The 14815-nt window shown below is 42.5% G+C and overlaps 1 protein-coding gene across 2 annotated transcripts in view; it reads right to left on the minus strand.

Annotated features, from left to right (window-relative positions):
- CDH7 (cadherin 7) overlaps positions 1-13044 on the minus strand; it is a 121907-nt gene extending 108863 nt beyond the window's left edge. Inside the window, exons 1-2 of one of the 2 annotated variants that reach the window (XM_065889896.1) lie at positions 12996-13044; positions 895-1299 (exon numbers count right to left, since the gene is read on the minus strand). In XM_065889896.1, the coding sequence (XP_065745968.1) occupies positions 895-1104 (210 nt within the window). In that variant the 5' untranslated portion in view covers positions 1105-1299; positions 12996-13044. Of the gene's footprint in view, positions 1-894; positions 1300-12995 lie in introns of those variants that run through there. The other variant, XM_065889895.1, reaches the window with a different exon arrangement.
- Positions 13045-14815: the final 1771 nt, after the last annotated feature.

The raw sequence follows: 14815 nt of genomic DNA on the forward strand, positions 1-14815 counted from the left end.
TATACATGTCTCGCCAACACACTCCACTTAGAAACCCTCCACCAGTGCGCAGAACCAAGTTGAAAAAGCTCAGGAAATCTTCACAGACATGAAAATAATCAAACCTGCAACAGACTAGAAAGTGGGAACACAGTACCAGGATGGTCGGGGCGGGGGGGGGAAAGGCCACGCCCCCTGAAGCATCCTTCAGTTCAAAAGGAAGCCCCTGCCCAGATACACAACCAGAAAGAAGCTGTGAAAAAAAAAAATCTCCATCTGGCTACCAATTGGCCGCCAAATAAATACACCCCAAACTGCCCACTGTTGGTCTAATAACACTTCTCATGGACTTCTGTTCACATTCATTTTTAACCAAAATGTAATTTTAAAAAGCAAATTTTAAAAATCCATTAAAACAAGACTACCACTAAGAAATGTAGGTTTGAACTGCTTGTGATTTAGAAGCAACAGGCACAGTAATTACACTTCGCAATTTTTAACTGCAAGTATCAGAAAAGGCTATATAAGCATAAGTTAGTTATGAGCATTATTCAACTAGTAACCCCCAGAAAGAAGCTCAAAAAGCAACTGGCTGGAAGAACCCACTAGTCTTCAATTATTAGTGAATATTCTTGCTCTTATCTTGGAAATGACAGCTTTACTAACATGCCACAATCATGGTAAACTAGGCATCTGTAGGATCCTCACCTGCTCCTAGGAATAAAGCATCACTCCCTAAATTGTGGCTACACGGGATGAATAACACCTGGATTACAGTTTCAGTGTGGCTAATGAATGCCAAAAACCTCGCAATAGTTCGTGTTTTCCATCCCCAAAGCAAAAATTAGCAGTTCTCCATTCAACCACACACATTCACAACAATCATTTGTGACTTTGAAAGGCCAAACACCCTACCTTTCCTACATAGAGGGGGTCTGAACCCATGTACTCCTCCAGCACAAAGAACTGATTCCACACCCAGCTGCGCTTGGTCCGGGACCTCCCTGATTGGAAATAGGGCTTTGATCTGGACCTTGAGAGTTCTGCTTGACTCATCCCAGAAAAACACAGGAAAAGAGCTATTAGCTGCAGAAAATGGCAGAACTCCACTTTGCCCAACTTCATCTTTTTTTTTCTTTCTTTTTCCTGTGTAAGAAAAAAACCTTGACAAGAGAAAAGGCACAGTTCCAGTTGGCTTAGTAGCTCTTGCCTCCGGCAGGGTGTCAGCTGGGAGTCCAGAGATAATAATTTGTAGAGTGTCCGGTTGGGAGAGGTCACAACTGCTGAATAACCTTCGCCAAAGAATGGTGTAATAGGTACCTACCAGAACAAAGAGAAGAGCTGGTGTCAGAAACCGAAACACACAGTAACTTTTAATTTCCTTTCATTTACTAACTTACTCTTGATCTTCCCAATATATCATTATTTGTATCATCATTAGAATATGAATCATAAACATAGATATAAAATTGCACAAACTGTTGCCATATTCATAAATGACATAAATACTGCTGGTGCAGAATTATCCTGATTCCATAATACAACCTTAACGTTTCGTGGCTCTTCTAGCGCATCCTAATTTCGAGCATATGATTTAATACAAACGGAGCAACACATCAGTTAAAAAATCACTTTAGTGCTGGCGGTTATTTTTCTTTTTTATTATAGTCAGTCTCATTCGCTGGTATTAGAATATGAAATCCAAGCAGCTCAGAGCAGGGGTTTAACCAAATGCAAAGGACAGATGCTGGCTTCAATCTCTTCTGTAAAACCGTAAAGAGAAATAAAGAGGTATGAGGTGCTTCAAAACCGGTTGATTGACTCTGAGTCACAGAACACCAGCTGTTTTGACGTGTTCTGATTTGATTGTGATCAGCTGAAAAGCTCAGTGGTCTCCAATTTCTACCCTTCAAACTTATTGTCATGTGTGCTGTGTAGCATGTTCCGTTATTCTATTGCACTGCAGTTATTTGCTACTTTACAAATATCTACTGAACCTCTTGCAGCACGGCTTGTACATAGTAGGGTCTTTCTCCATCAGCATGGATGGGGTTGAATTATATTGATCATCAGAGGGCTGAGAAGACTATTTGTAAGCCTGATTCATAGTTCTATGCACCCAGGAGGGGCCTTAGCAGCAGCACAGAGAACATCTTTTACCCTGAAGTCTAGTTCTTTCAGTTACAGAATTCTGATTATGCAAGAGATATACAATCAGTTTACAAAACCAACTTCCCAATACACCCCAAAACACAGAGGAATGAAAATGTATGACAGTGTTCACTTAAATCACTGCACTGCACGTTGGTTTATGAATTCATTTGACAACCTATAAATAAATCAACAATGGGATAATTAAGGCGAAGGATTAACACTTTTTTTTGAGGAACAGGAGAAAAATAGTTTTAAGAATATGAAGCCACACAATAGCTCCCGATCATGCAGAAAATACACTATCTTTATGCCAACTTTTCCATCCTTCTACCTTCTCTCCTGTAACAGCAATGTCTGCTACTCGTGAAATGATTTCTGACAGTCAAATTGCTTATGGAAAATGCCATATACAGTACAAGAAAGGTGAGATGTACTAAACATGTTAAAATAGTCCACACAACTGGAAGAAACAGGTTGCATGTACCGAGTTCTATTCAAATGAACATATTCCTGTGAAAGATACCTCTGTAAAGCTGTGAAATTCCAAAGGACATTCCAGAATAACCCACGGAAAGCTAACTGATGTGCTCTGAGAACCCCCAGAAAGGATAAACTATTACTGGAGCATGTTAACTGCAGTCTGTGCACTGAACACCATCTCCTAGAATCCAGATCTCCCCTCTGATGATCAAAAATGAATTTGGTCCATTTAGAAAGCACTCTAGAAGGGCGAGTTGTTCTACCCTTAGAATTATAAGCAAGACGTAACTTGGGGTCATCGACTGATATTCCATTGGAGGCCCCTCAGTTAGGTTGGAAGTTCATTGTAGGTTGGTCTGAGCTAACCCACCTAAGAGACAAGTTACCTGTCTCAGCTTACCTGTAGTTAAAGAAGTCAAGTAGATACTTAACCTAGGAAATGTGCACTGGTGTAGGGATTTGTCTGTGATGACTGGGAATCAGGACCAAGGTACTCGTGGTAAGTGGCCTTTAGGAGGAAGCACAGGGATGGGCACGGGGTCCCCTTCACAAACCAGGTTCCTGGGGATGGGGGATGGGTGGGTTAGGGTTGTGGTGACCGGACTGAGACCAGCACAAGACCCCTTCAGCCAAAGAACATTTCCAGTTTCACCACACTCCTTCCTCAAGAGACAATGAATTTTCTCATAAAAACAAGGCCATAAATGCTTTGGTCCCTAAGACAAAATGTTTTTAAATGTGCTATGGCCAAATGATGTTATTTAGCCTACTCTATGGATTAAGGGAACTTGATAACATTGTTTCAGTGTGAAAATGTACCCAACCTCTAAAAAACTAAATAGCAAATGAACTTTTGGGAATTCTCGATTTGGGGAGTTGTTATAATTAAACACCGGCCAAGTCTGCGGGCATATGCCTCAGACAAAGATTCAAATTCTGAGACTGTCATGTCTTAGCTATGTGATCTTGGACAAGACTTTTAAATTCTGAGAAGTTCCAGAGATGAATCCTCAAGCCTCCCACTTACAAAATGAAAATGTTAATAATTTGATCTAACTCATAGGATTAAATAAGCAGATCATAAAAAGCTAAGGATGGCGCCTGGCACAACTAAAAGCACTACATATATATATATATATATATATATATATATATATATATATAGAGTGATTTTTTTTTTTTTTTTTTTGGACCGTACCCCGCAGCGTGCAGGATCTTACTTCCCCAACCAGGGCCACCTTCAGTGGAAGCGCAGAGTCAGAACCACTGGGAAATCTGTGACTTTTTAAGTTTGAAACTAGTTATGTTAAAATTAAAGTTAGTCTGTGAAGTGATGTTAGTTTTCAGTTTAATGCAATCTATAGTAAAATGTTTCAAAAAATTCTTAACACTGAATGAAAACATTCTTGATAGTTCTGGTCGGTGCCAGAGAACTAGGCAGATCGTAAAACAAAGCATCTAGATGGATACAAACAACGGCAACAAAAAACTTTCTTAAGACAAGAACGCAATTTCTTTCCCAAAGCCATGTCCTCTGTTATTATTATAAATCAAAGATTGGTATCAGTACTGGAGAAATCTATTTGAGTTCACTCAGGATGTTCACTGATAAGAAATATAATCTGGACTGGGAATAGGGTCACCAGACCCTCCATCATTTGCTGTAATGATCTTGGATCCCTCCGGGATTTTATGTTCCACATTTGCAAAATGTGGGAGCTCAACTATCTTATAAAGTTTTTTTTGTTACAGGTCTTAATTATATAGAATTGCTTTTGTTGCCTTTTTTTCAGTTGTGAAAAAGTACACATTGTTAATAATTAAAGGGTAGAGATATTAAAGAAAGCCATAGGAACGTAAAAGAAGCATTTTGTGTATTTATGAAACTTAGCATGAATTTTAATGTGAGATGCTTTAAATTACTCTTCTTGCCTCCTGATTATTTCTCTTCCATACAAGATTGTGGAGTTACGGAACTAGCTAGAACATATAAAAGAACGGAGTGATAGAAAATGCAGGGGACACAGGTTCAAGCCCTGGTCGGGGAAGATCCCATATGCCACGGAGCAACTAAGCCCGTGGGCCACAGCTACTGAGCCTGCGCTCTAGAGCCCATGAGCCACAACTACTGAAGCCCGTGCACCTAGAGCCCGTGCTCCGCAACAAGAAGCCACCGCGATGAGAAGCCCACTCACCGCAAGGAAGAGTAGGCCCCGCTCGCCGCAACTAGAGAAAAGCCCGCGCACAGCAACAAAGACCCAACACAGCCAAAAATAAAAATAAATAAAATAAATTAAAAAAAAAAAAAAGAAAGAACAAAAATGCCATGGGTCACTTGAGTCACTGAGATGATAATATCTGCGAAGGAAAGATGCCTGAGACTTCTGTACCTCCTTACTTAAATCAGGGCCTTCAAAAGCAGTTAGAACTAATATAAACCTTGATGAACACGGATGTTTGCCCCATCTCTGGATCCTAGTATCTCGAACAGAAGTTGGCATTGTAACTGACATTCAGAAAGTATTTACAGAATGTTTCTTTTCATTATAATCACCCTCATTTTTTTAATATGAAAACTTAACCATATAGTAAGTCAATATATAAACTCCTTGGTTACTCTACCATGTTTATAAGTCACAATCGCTTTGAGAACAATTCCATTATATTTCTCTGCAGGATCTGAAGTATTTGCCAGGCTCTTGAGGCAAATTTCCTTTAACTTTCTTGAAGGTCTACAAGAGCGTACAAGGATACTTTAACTGGCTTTGTGTACATTGGAGGACGAAATTCTCTTTCATGAGGCAGAATACCCTTCGTGCAGTGTGCTTGTAAAATCAGAAAATCATGCGTGAAAATCATGCGTGAATGAGTGTGATCTGAGCAGGGAGTTTCATAAGACGCACATCAACACTTTTGGTAGCTACGAACTCTGCCAGGAATGTACACCTGATAACAGCAGGGGGAAGCTGTGTGGTCAAGGGTCAGGTGTCCCCAAATCCTTGCCTTGCTTTCCGGTCAGATCTAGTTTTCAAGGTAAAGGCCAGTACAGCAGTTCAACCCAGCTCATCCTGTCCAGGTTCGGATATCATGAAAGAAATGAAAGGCCCTGAAGCATCATGAAAAACCTTCAGTTATTTGTGGTCATCAACAGAAATAATCAAGACTTGAACTTGAGATTTCCTGTCGCGTAACCTCACCAAATAGGCTTCCCATCTTCACACAAATGTCAACATGTCTAAAGGCACCACAGTAACATTTTTGCCACATAAATGAAAAAAGCACCCAACCAATCACAACTGTTGACTTTTCTCGCAATGGGTTAAACATTGCCTCACTAATCTGTGCCCCAAAGCAGAAACCTGCACCCTTCCTTCTCAGACTTCCACACTGTTCATCTTCTCCCTTTCTTCCACCTCCTCTCCTACCTGAGTTTCATATATAGGCGTTAACCAGGGGAAAGTCACATCAGAAGCCAGCAGAGACCTCTGCGCCCAAGCTGTGTCATGTGTCATGTCTCCTGTGGGAAAGCTTAGGAGAGTGGCCCTCTGGAGGTCGCAATTGCTTACCTGGTCACCATTACCAGCTCGGGGAAAAAAAAGACAGCGCAGAAAAATAATGTGTTGGTATACAGTTAAGTAACTTCTACAAATCTGTGTCAACTTCTGGACAGTTACAAATGGGTACCATTCTAACTTTGAGGACAAAAACAACAGGAATAGGTTGTATCTGAGGAGAGAAGAACTGAACAGAGGCCAACCACAGATGTTTGAAAGAACACTGGTGACCGCTTCGGGTCTGGTAATTAATCTAAAATCTAAAAAAATCTGGGTTAGATTTAAAACTATTTTTTTTTCCTGCTCTGATATTTTAAAGCTAAAATTTATAACTTTAAAAATTTATAACATTAGTTAGGTTTTTGTTTTTTTGCCAAACCAAAAATACATGAAAATCACCATAAGTAATACTGTGATCAAGGCGCAAGAGGGAGGGGATGTACGTATACGTGTAGCTGATTCACTTTGTTATACGGCAGAAACTAACACACCATTGTAAAGCAATTATACTCCAATAAAGACGTTAAAATACCCAGGCGATAATACTACTACATATACGTAATGGGATTGGTTGTGACAAATAAAAGAGTTAATATACATTAAAAAAAATACTGTGATCAGCACAAAACACCTTAGTCGGAAGAATGCAAAAGGGAACTTCACAAAGGAAATCTTCAACAGATTGGAGCAAAAGGGGGAAAAAAAAAAGAGGGGTAAGTATCAATCAGGCAGTATTTACTAAGTCAACATAATTTGTTGACCTGAAATCACTTTATCACGCTACCTTTTTGTTCCAATTATTTTTGTTCAACTAAGTGGCAAAGAATTACTTCCAAGTAGATAGTTTATTATTCACTTAACCTTACTAGCTAATACCATTTTACCCAAACGGATTCATGATTATAAAATTTTCTTGGATTTTCTGCTCCACTTAACACCTGTGGGAAACTACTTTCAAAAATCAGATCAAGTGACCATGATGCTCTTAATCAAATGTCTGTTCAGAGTGAAAAACAGCGACTAAAAATCCCTTAATAACAAACAATGTGTTTTTACGCATCAGCATACCGTTAATCAGCAAAAGGGCCAATCTGCCAGCGCCTGTTCCATCCAAATTCAAGGCAACCTGCTAAAAACATGACAAGCAGCCTAAAACGTAACCTGTTCAGCCACTTCCATTAACACAGAACCATGAGAGGAGCACAGGCACGTGCCTAATTACCAACTAATTCATACTCGCTAAACTGCTTTTTTAAAGGCACACAGAGCTATCTGCCTTCTAGAATTCATCTGAGCTATCAAATATGACTATCAATTATATTAAAAGGAAACATATTACTACTTTAGGTTTTGCAGCACTTAGTCAAACTGGAAGTGTTCTTTGCCGTCCAATATAAATAAACAGTGGCTTACCTAAGTTAAAGACTTTATACCATCAGTTTCTCCAAATTACAGGCAAGGAACAGATGCTCAAGCTCTGCGTGTCTGGAGTTGCATCAGACACAAGTCTTCTGAAACCATTTTGAAATATACTTAACTGCGTACCATGCTAACACATAGTATATTACCTACTGGTAATCTAAAGACGACTGAAAGACATTCTACCTCTCGGTTAAAAATGGGTCTAGTTCACAATTACGTGGAACACAACAGTCTCAAAATAAATTCGGTAATTTGCACCTGCTATGAAAACAATTGTAAGAATGACATTTGAGGACTGCCAGTGAAACACTCCATGAGAATCAGAAAAATCCACAATGGATAACTGCCATACATCTCTAGAACATAACCGTTATTCCCCTAGACGTTTTGCTCGCTGGTCTATAAAACATAGTAGTACAAGAAATCGCAGTGGTTAACAATAACAAAATGGAAAACAAAATCTTGCTGTGGGCCTGCTGGGAGGAAACTGTCATCTCCAAGTCTGCCTTAAAGTTGAACTACATTTTGACAAGCAACATATTTTTAAGGAATCCTTACGAAGAGTGAACAACATGCATGTTTAAAAGTGGAAATGATACCACTTCACAGCAGTGGTCAGAGGGCACTATGACGACATCACCACGGCTTTTAGAACAACCTTCTATAAACTAGTTCTTTTGTATAGTCTGGCAAAAGCAGTCTGTTCTTTTGGGGATACTCCTTGGGTATTTAATGGCATTATTTAAATTCAACAGAGATGCTGCCTCCTGATTTAATGTCTTCATTAAAGACCTTCATTTGCCCTTACCTTCCCCAGGACAGCAGCTACCTGTCACCACCGAGGTCCTCACTGTGATTTATCTCTATACGCAAAGTTAGAGTAGTCTGCTTTGTAAAAAGGATAATACTTGTTCATTGTTATTTTTACTTATTTTTAAAGCAGACCCACTTAACACATTTTGGGGAATGCAAAGGGGGAAAATGATCTGTTCTAATCTCCCATTCATGAATGAGCAGATGCCATGAGGTTACAACAGAGAGAAAGGAATCCAGGATAAGGAGCATTTCAAGAGCTATGGCCACACTTTAGTTGTAACTGTCACACACACACAGAGAGCTTCTAGAGATGATGTCTATGGGATGGAGAGAGAGCACAGTCACTTTAGTGCTGAAGAAAAGTAATCGCTTGGTTCTTCTGAGTGTTTATGTTGCAGGGGGCGGCGGGGGGGGGGGGGAGAAAGAAAGAAAGAAGCCCCCAAACCCACTGCTACTGATGTTTGAAGATTCCTCAAGGACCACAAAACTGGAATAGGCATTAGAAAAACCTAAGGCAGTCTTTTCTTTCTTGACTAACAAAACCAAATTCTGCAGAATCCTACTGAAATGCCCCAGGTCACACAGCTAGTCACTGATAGGACTGGGCATGACTGGTTGCAAAGATCATTTAAGGTGTTTGTTAAATATTTCTCATTCTGATAATGAAGATCTTTCTAATTTATGACCTTTCGAATTTATCGTCTTCTCCAAAAGCCAAGAAAGGTAGATTTGATCTTCCTCAAATTTCTGAAATAACCATGAGTTTGAACTTTCAAAGTAGGAGACCATCAGGTTCCGTCCAAAAGGGTCAGGACAGAGAGTAAGAATAAGAGGGGGAAAGGAATCTCTTGCTCAGGATTGTATGTTTATGTTACAAAAAATGGAGAGTGAGCTGTACCCAACTTTAAACGTGACTTTTCCCTTCTAAACAACTCTGGCGATCAATAATAATAATAATAACTTCCTACTACGCTGTAACACTATGGGAGTTAAGTACCTCCAGTGAAATTTGAATAATAGTCCATTGACTGTTTTAGAAACGGTACCAACTCAGGAAAATATCTTAGGATATAAGAATGCATATTGTACGGTAATTTAGTTGTTGCTATAAATCCTATATTTTGAGATGCTTCTCTGTTCCTAATGTACCCATGAGAATCATTCTAGATTTAATATTGCCATCTGCAGTTTTTACTATAGAAATATACTATCATTTGTTTCATCTCTATACCATTTAAAGTTTAGCATTAACTTCGATAATTTTAATGCTGATGAAACAGCCCTCTTCTTTTGTACTTAAAAGGTATAATTCTTTAAATTTTAGTTAGTGAGGCTGGGGACCCTCTGTGATATGTGACTTTTCACGTAAAGAAACTGTGATCAAACCCATTAGCTCCCTGGGCCACATAACATTACAGCCACAGACCACAACCTCCTGCGGTTAACTGGCCTGAATACTCAGGCAGGGGTCCTGGAAATGAATCCCATAGCCTCATAGTTTGCATCTGCTTATGAGACAGGGCATGAAAACTTCTCTAAGTGGATTACAGAATCATTTTCAACTATGCCGTGGGTGAAAGGAATGAAAAAGAAAGAGGAACAATAGTTTACAATTAACTAGAAGAAGCCTATGTAAATTAAAAAGAAAGTGACAAAGCACAGTCCTTCTGAGCTATTTATAGAATATCTAGATGGTAAAATTATATTTAAAGGGCTTGTTTCTTCATACATTTACAACATATCTCAGCAGGATCAATCTTCACTCTTAATTTACCCTTGCATTTACACTGAGCCAGGTAAGATTTACATGACTTCAATAAAAGGCATCGCGTTTCAGTAAACATTTAGTAAAACAGCCAAAAAGAAATTCTACCAGAATGAAAATCTCGAGTATAATCTGAAATGAATGTAAGGACATGCATATCTGCATATTCGTTTGCACTGATAATTTTGTCAGTGAGGAGTCTTGCAGAACAAGGGGAAATGTTTGCAGGGGTATCTTTCTGCAGAACCAGCAGATTCCCAGAGGAGGCACTCAAGTGCTGCGGGTTACAGCTAGATCTGCTCTGCTTGTCAGAGGCTGAGGAGATGGTCACACACAGAATGCTGATCACACGCCTTCCTTGTCCTCAGCTCCCCTTTATCACCCAATTTAGAAGCAAGTGAGTCCTTCCTGCTAAGGAGAGAAGCTCCCATCACTATCCCTTTGCAATTAACAAAGGTGCCTTAGTTATTTTAGAAGTTTCTGATACCACCAATTTCAGAGAAGGCTTTAAAGCCTCCCAATCAAGTAACAAACCTTTTTGCATGTGAGAGAGAACCATGATGTGATACGAACTACTAAGGCAATAAATGCAAAACCTTATAAAATCGAAGGAGGGAATCACTGAGGCATAAAAATTCACACACTGAACAATTTATGGCACTTTACAAAAGATTTCTAAAAGATTTGACAAAGTATTGGGCTTGACACAAAATTTACTTCCTCACGTCAGTATACATTCTGAGAAGTTTCTATCAGCTTTGCCCTAAACAAAACAAAACAAAACTAAACTAAAACTAAAATGCTGAATGATAGGGAGACCAATAAAGAAATCACACCTTAGGAGAACACAGTGGGTGGATTTTTAGATCTAGGAAGGCTGAACAGTGGCCGACTCAGGATTCTCTCCATCCTCTCACCTTCACTGGATACTGAAAACTAGAGTCAATTCAAGGGTAAACTGCAGTAATGTAGATGCTTTACAATTACCCTTTTATAAGAAAGGGAAAAGCTCTGTGCTATTAAATCAGTAAAAGTGGACTTAAGAAGAGTTGTGAGCCTGTCAGCTGATTGTTAACACAATTCTAATGACCTACTGCAGCCCTTAATCACAATATCTCACGTTGTAAGTGCACAAATGCCCTTTTATTAAGGCTGCAAACCTTAAGGACTTTTAGCAGGTTGATGGTCTGCTCTGATGATTGTTTTATTTTTCTTTCCACAGACAGGCTTTCACAGCTAGCTTTACCAGATAAGACTATTAAGGCTGGTTGCTACCTAATTGCTTCTGCCACTCTACTCCACATTAAACACTGATATAAGCCAGACTTCCACAAAGTTGCCTGTTTGACTACCTGCCTCAATTCTTTTGCATTTTAATTCACACTGTCCCAAATAGCCCCAAAATGATTCTTAATATATTGCCTTTTACATATAGTAACAAGAAAACAGCTTCTGTAAACAAAATCTAACCAGTTCTTCTGGAAAGAAGTAAGTTTGGTGAGTTACTGAAAGGTTTCCAATGCAGTTACTTTCTTCCTCAGTTCTTCACTACCAACTTGTCTTTATAAAGACACACTTAAAACTACTTAGATGTCGCTGGCAGTGTATCAATGCAAACTTTCCTTTTAAAAAAAATGGCTACTACTGCCCCTACACTCTTAAAATACACATTTTTGTGCTGTTAACCTGATTTTTTTAAATGCATACTTGTCACATACCTCAAGCCATATGTTCACATGTTACTTACACTTTTTTCTGTTTTTTCCCATAAAGTTTTGTCTACTTTTGTGTGAAAACTAATCTGAATACCTGCCTGATTACAGGAATTATGAAGGCGAGTCTTAAAGATGTTTCACTTAAAAAGTGATCCAATAAAGAGAAGATATTTCTTGCAAGGTAAAAGGCGTTTTAAGTATATTCGTGGTTCAATTTTCAGCTCTCCAAAGCCTTGAGACACCCAATCCTTGATGGTTTCTTCACAGGTTCCCATCTTCCCACTGCTGGGTGAATTCAGTGCCAATCTCTACTCACCTGAACTGTATCTAAGAAATCCGTAAGATTAATGATCTAAAACGTGAAGCCAATAAAGACAATAGGTCCTTCCTCGTGCATCCACGCTGGGAGGCCGAATACCCACAACCAGCCGTGGACCAGGTGTGCCCACGAAGAAGTCCACCAAGCATTCAGAAAAGCAGGGCGCCCTTTGAACGACGCACGCCTTGGGTACAGCCGGGCGGAGGGGAAGCAGGATGCCTAGCAGAGGCCAGCCCTGCGGATGCCCGGCAGCAGCAGAATACTAATTACAGGAAAAAGCAAAGCACCCTTAGATGAGCTCCACCTTTCCGAAAGGTACACGGAGTCTACGCAGATGGTCAGCTGGACTCCCGCACGCTCAGGCACACACCCCTTTGCAGTCTCAGACCGCGGCAGAAGCTGGACGCCCCGCCAGCGCGGAGTTTTGCCCCTATCCATCCCAGGTCAAAGCAGGGTCCCTCGTGCTCCTCTTTGAGGAGAGCGGACCAGATTGCGTGCACCGCTTCACCTGGAGAACGCTGCGATCTGCTCTCTCCCTCAACTCGCCAACTCGCGTTGCACCTGGTGTCCATCAGCACCGGCTTTCCGGGCCCCGCGCCCTAAGCTCCTCCAGCCCGCCCTGCCCGGCGGAGCCGTAGCTCAGAGCCACCGAGCAGTAACTTGGGGACGCCAGGGAAACTCCACACGGATCCCCACGCCCGCCTCCCGCCCGCCGAAGAGTCCCGCTTCCCCAGGCGCACGGCAAGGGCGCGCTTCTGCCCGGCGGCGCCTTCCCCGAACCCCCAACTCACCTGGGGGCTCGCTGCCCTCTCCGCGGCGTCCGGCGCCAGCCACCCGGGCGTTGGCATCCGAAAGGGGGCGCGCTCAGCAGCCGGGCGCCCGCGGGTACCTCGAGACCCAGTGCGCGCAGCTGGGCGCACGGGGCGGACCCGCGGCGCCCGCTCGGCACCCGCTGCGGCCGGCCCGGCTCCGGCGCCTGTTCCAATCACAGCCCTCCGCGCGGGGCGCGGGGCGCAGGATGCGGGGTCCCTGTCCGGGCCCCGGGAGGCTCAGACGCCAGGTCCGGAGCGAGCGGGCGCGCGCGTCCGGAGAGAGGGCGAGAGGGCGAGTGGGCGGGCGCAGGAGAGATGGAGAGGGCGCGCCGGGGCCGGGCCAGGTGGGCGGGAGCGGAGGAGGAGCGGGTGGTCGGCGGCGGGCGCCTGCAGACAGCGCCGTGCGTGGCAGGACCCGCGAGCTGCTGAGACTCCAGCACCTCCCGGAGCCCGAGTGAGGGCTCTCTGCAAGGAAGCCGCTCCGCCGCCGCGCGCGCACTCTCGCGTGCGCACCCCCGCGCTTCACTCCTCCGCCGCCCTCCTGACAGCTCGGTGCAGACCGAGACCTTCGCAGGAAAATCCAGAGGAGCGGTGAAAGTAGGAGGGGCAGCAGCCCATCCATCTCTCGGCGAGGTATTTGCATCGGCAGCGCGGAGCTGGAGGCGAGTTTTGGGAATTTTTTCCAGCGACCTCCCCTCCCCCCCCCGAACCTGTCGCGGAAGCCGTGATCAATTGAGCTCCTGAGGCATGAAGGCAAAGTCATAAAACTAATCAGAACTTACAGTTTTCTTGCGTGATAGTTTTGCCCTTTCAATCTCCTCGGACTGCCCTAGTTCTACTTTCTCTACTTGCAGACAATTTCCTCCCCTGCTGGGCTCCCTAATGCAAAACTTCCGAGGCGTGTGATTTACGCGCAGGGTGGGAGAGAGGACCCTTGCGAGGTGGGGAAGGGGCTCTGGTCTTTTTTTTAGGACGCGCCACAGCCAGTAGAGTTGAGCACGCTTCGTTTTCCTTTGCTCTGGTGCTTGATTCAGCCTGATGACGAGATGGATGTTCTGTCGTAGGGGTTAGGAAGGTTGAATAGATCATTTCCAAGCGCATTCGTTTTCATTTTTCTCATTCTGTCAGTGGAACTTGCCCTGCGTCTCTCATCCATCCTTAACAGTGATTCTCCAGATACCGGTCATGTGGGCACAGGCTCGTCCGTGTAAGCACCTCTGCTTTCTTGCTCACTCGGGCACACTTGCCCTCCCCCCAATCCAGCTCCTCCTGTCCATTTAGCTTGCATTTTCCCTCTCATCTAGTTAGTATTTAAAATTGAATTCTATGCTAATAATTCTAACAGCAAACCTTTTTAAAGCTTCTATTCATTTCCAGATACCACGCATGCTATGCTATTTACTTACAGTTGCTTCATTTTAAAAGTTATATTTCCAGCCCTAAACCTCTCCAGCTCCTGGTCTGCTTGGATGGCCATTTCACAGTCCATTTCCATTCAACTGTCAGCCATCACCCAAACTCTGTACGTTTAGAACAGACCTCTATCTCTGCGTAGGTACCGCCTTGGATTTCCCAGTATGTATTTCTCTTTCAGCACCCACCATCATTCTTCAGGTAGCAAGACATTAAACCTTGGCTTCATCTTTGAGGACTTTGACAGGATTTTCTCTGTGAAAATCCTCAATTATTCCAGCTAATATTACACAATCTAGAACTTTACATTTTTCTGGTGGCCTTACATACATCTGTCTTCCTTCATCTAATGAATTTGCTTCTGGGATGGGACCTATCCTTATAAT

Source organism: Phocoena phocoena, chromosome 13 (assembly GCF_963924675.1).
Source record: "Phocoena phocoena chromosome 13, mPhoPho1.1, whole genome shotgun sequence".
In the NCBI taxonomy this organism is placed as follows: Eukaryota; Metazoa; Chordata; class Mammalia; order Artiodactyla; family Phocoenidae; genus Phocoena; species Phocoena phocoena.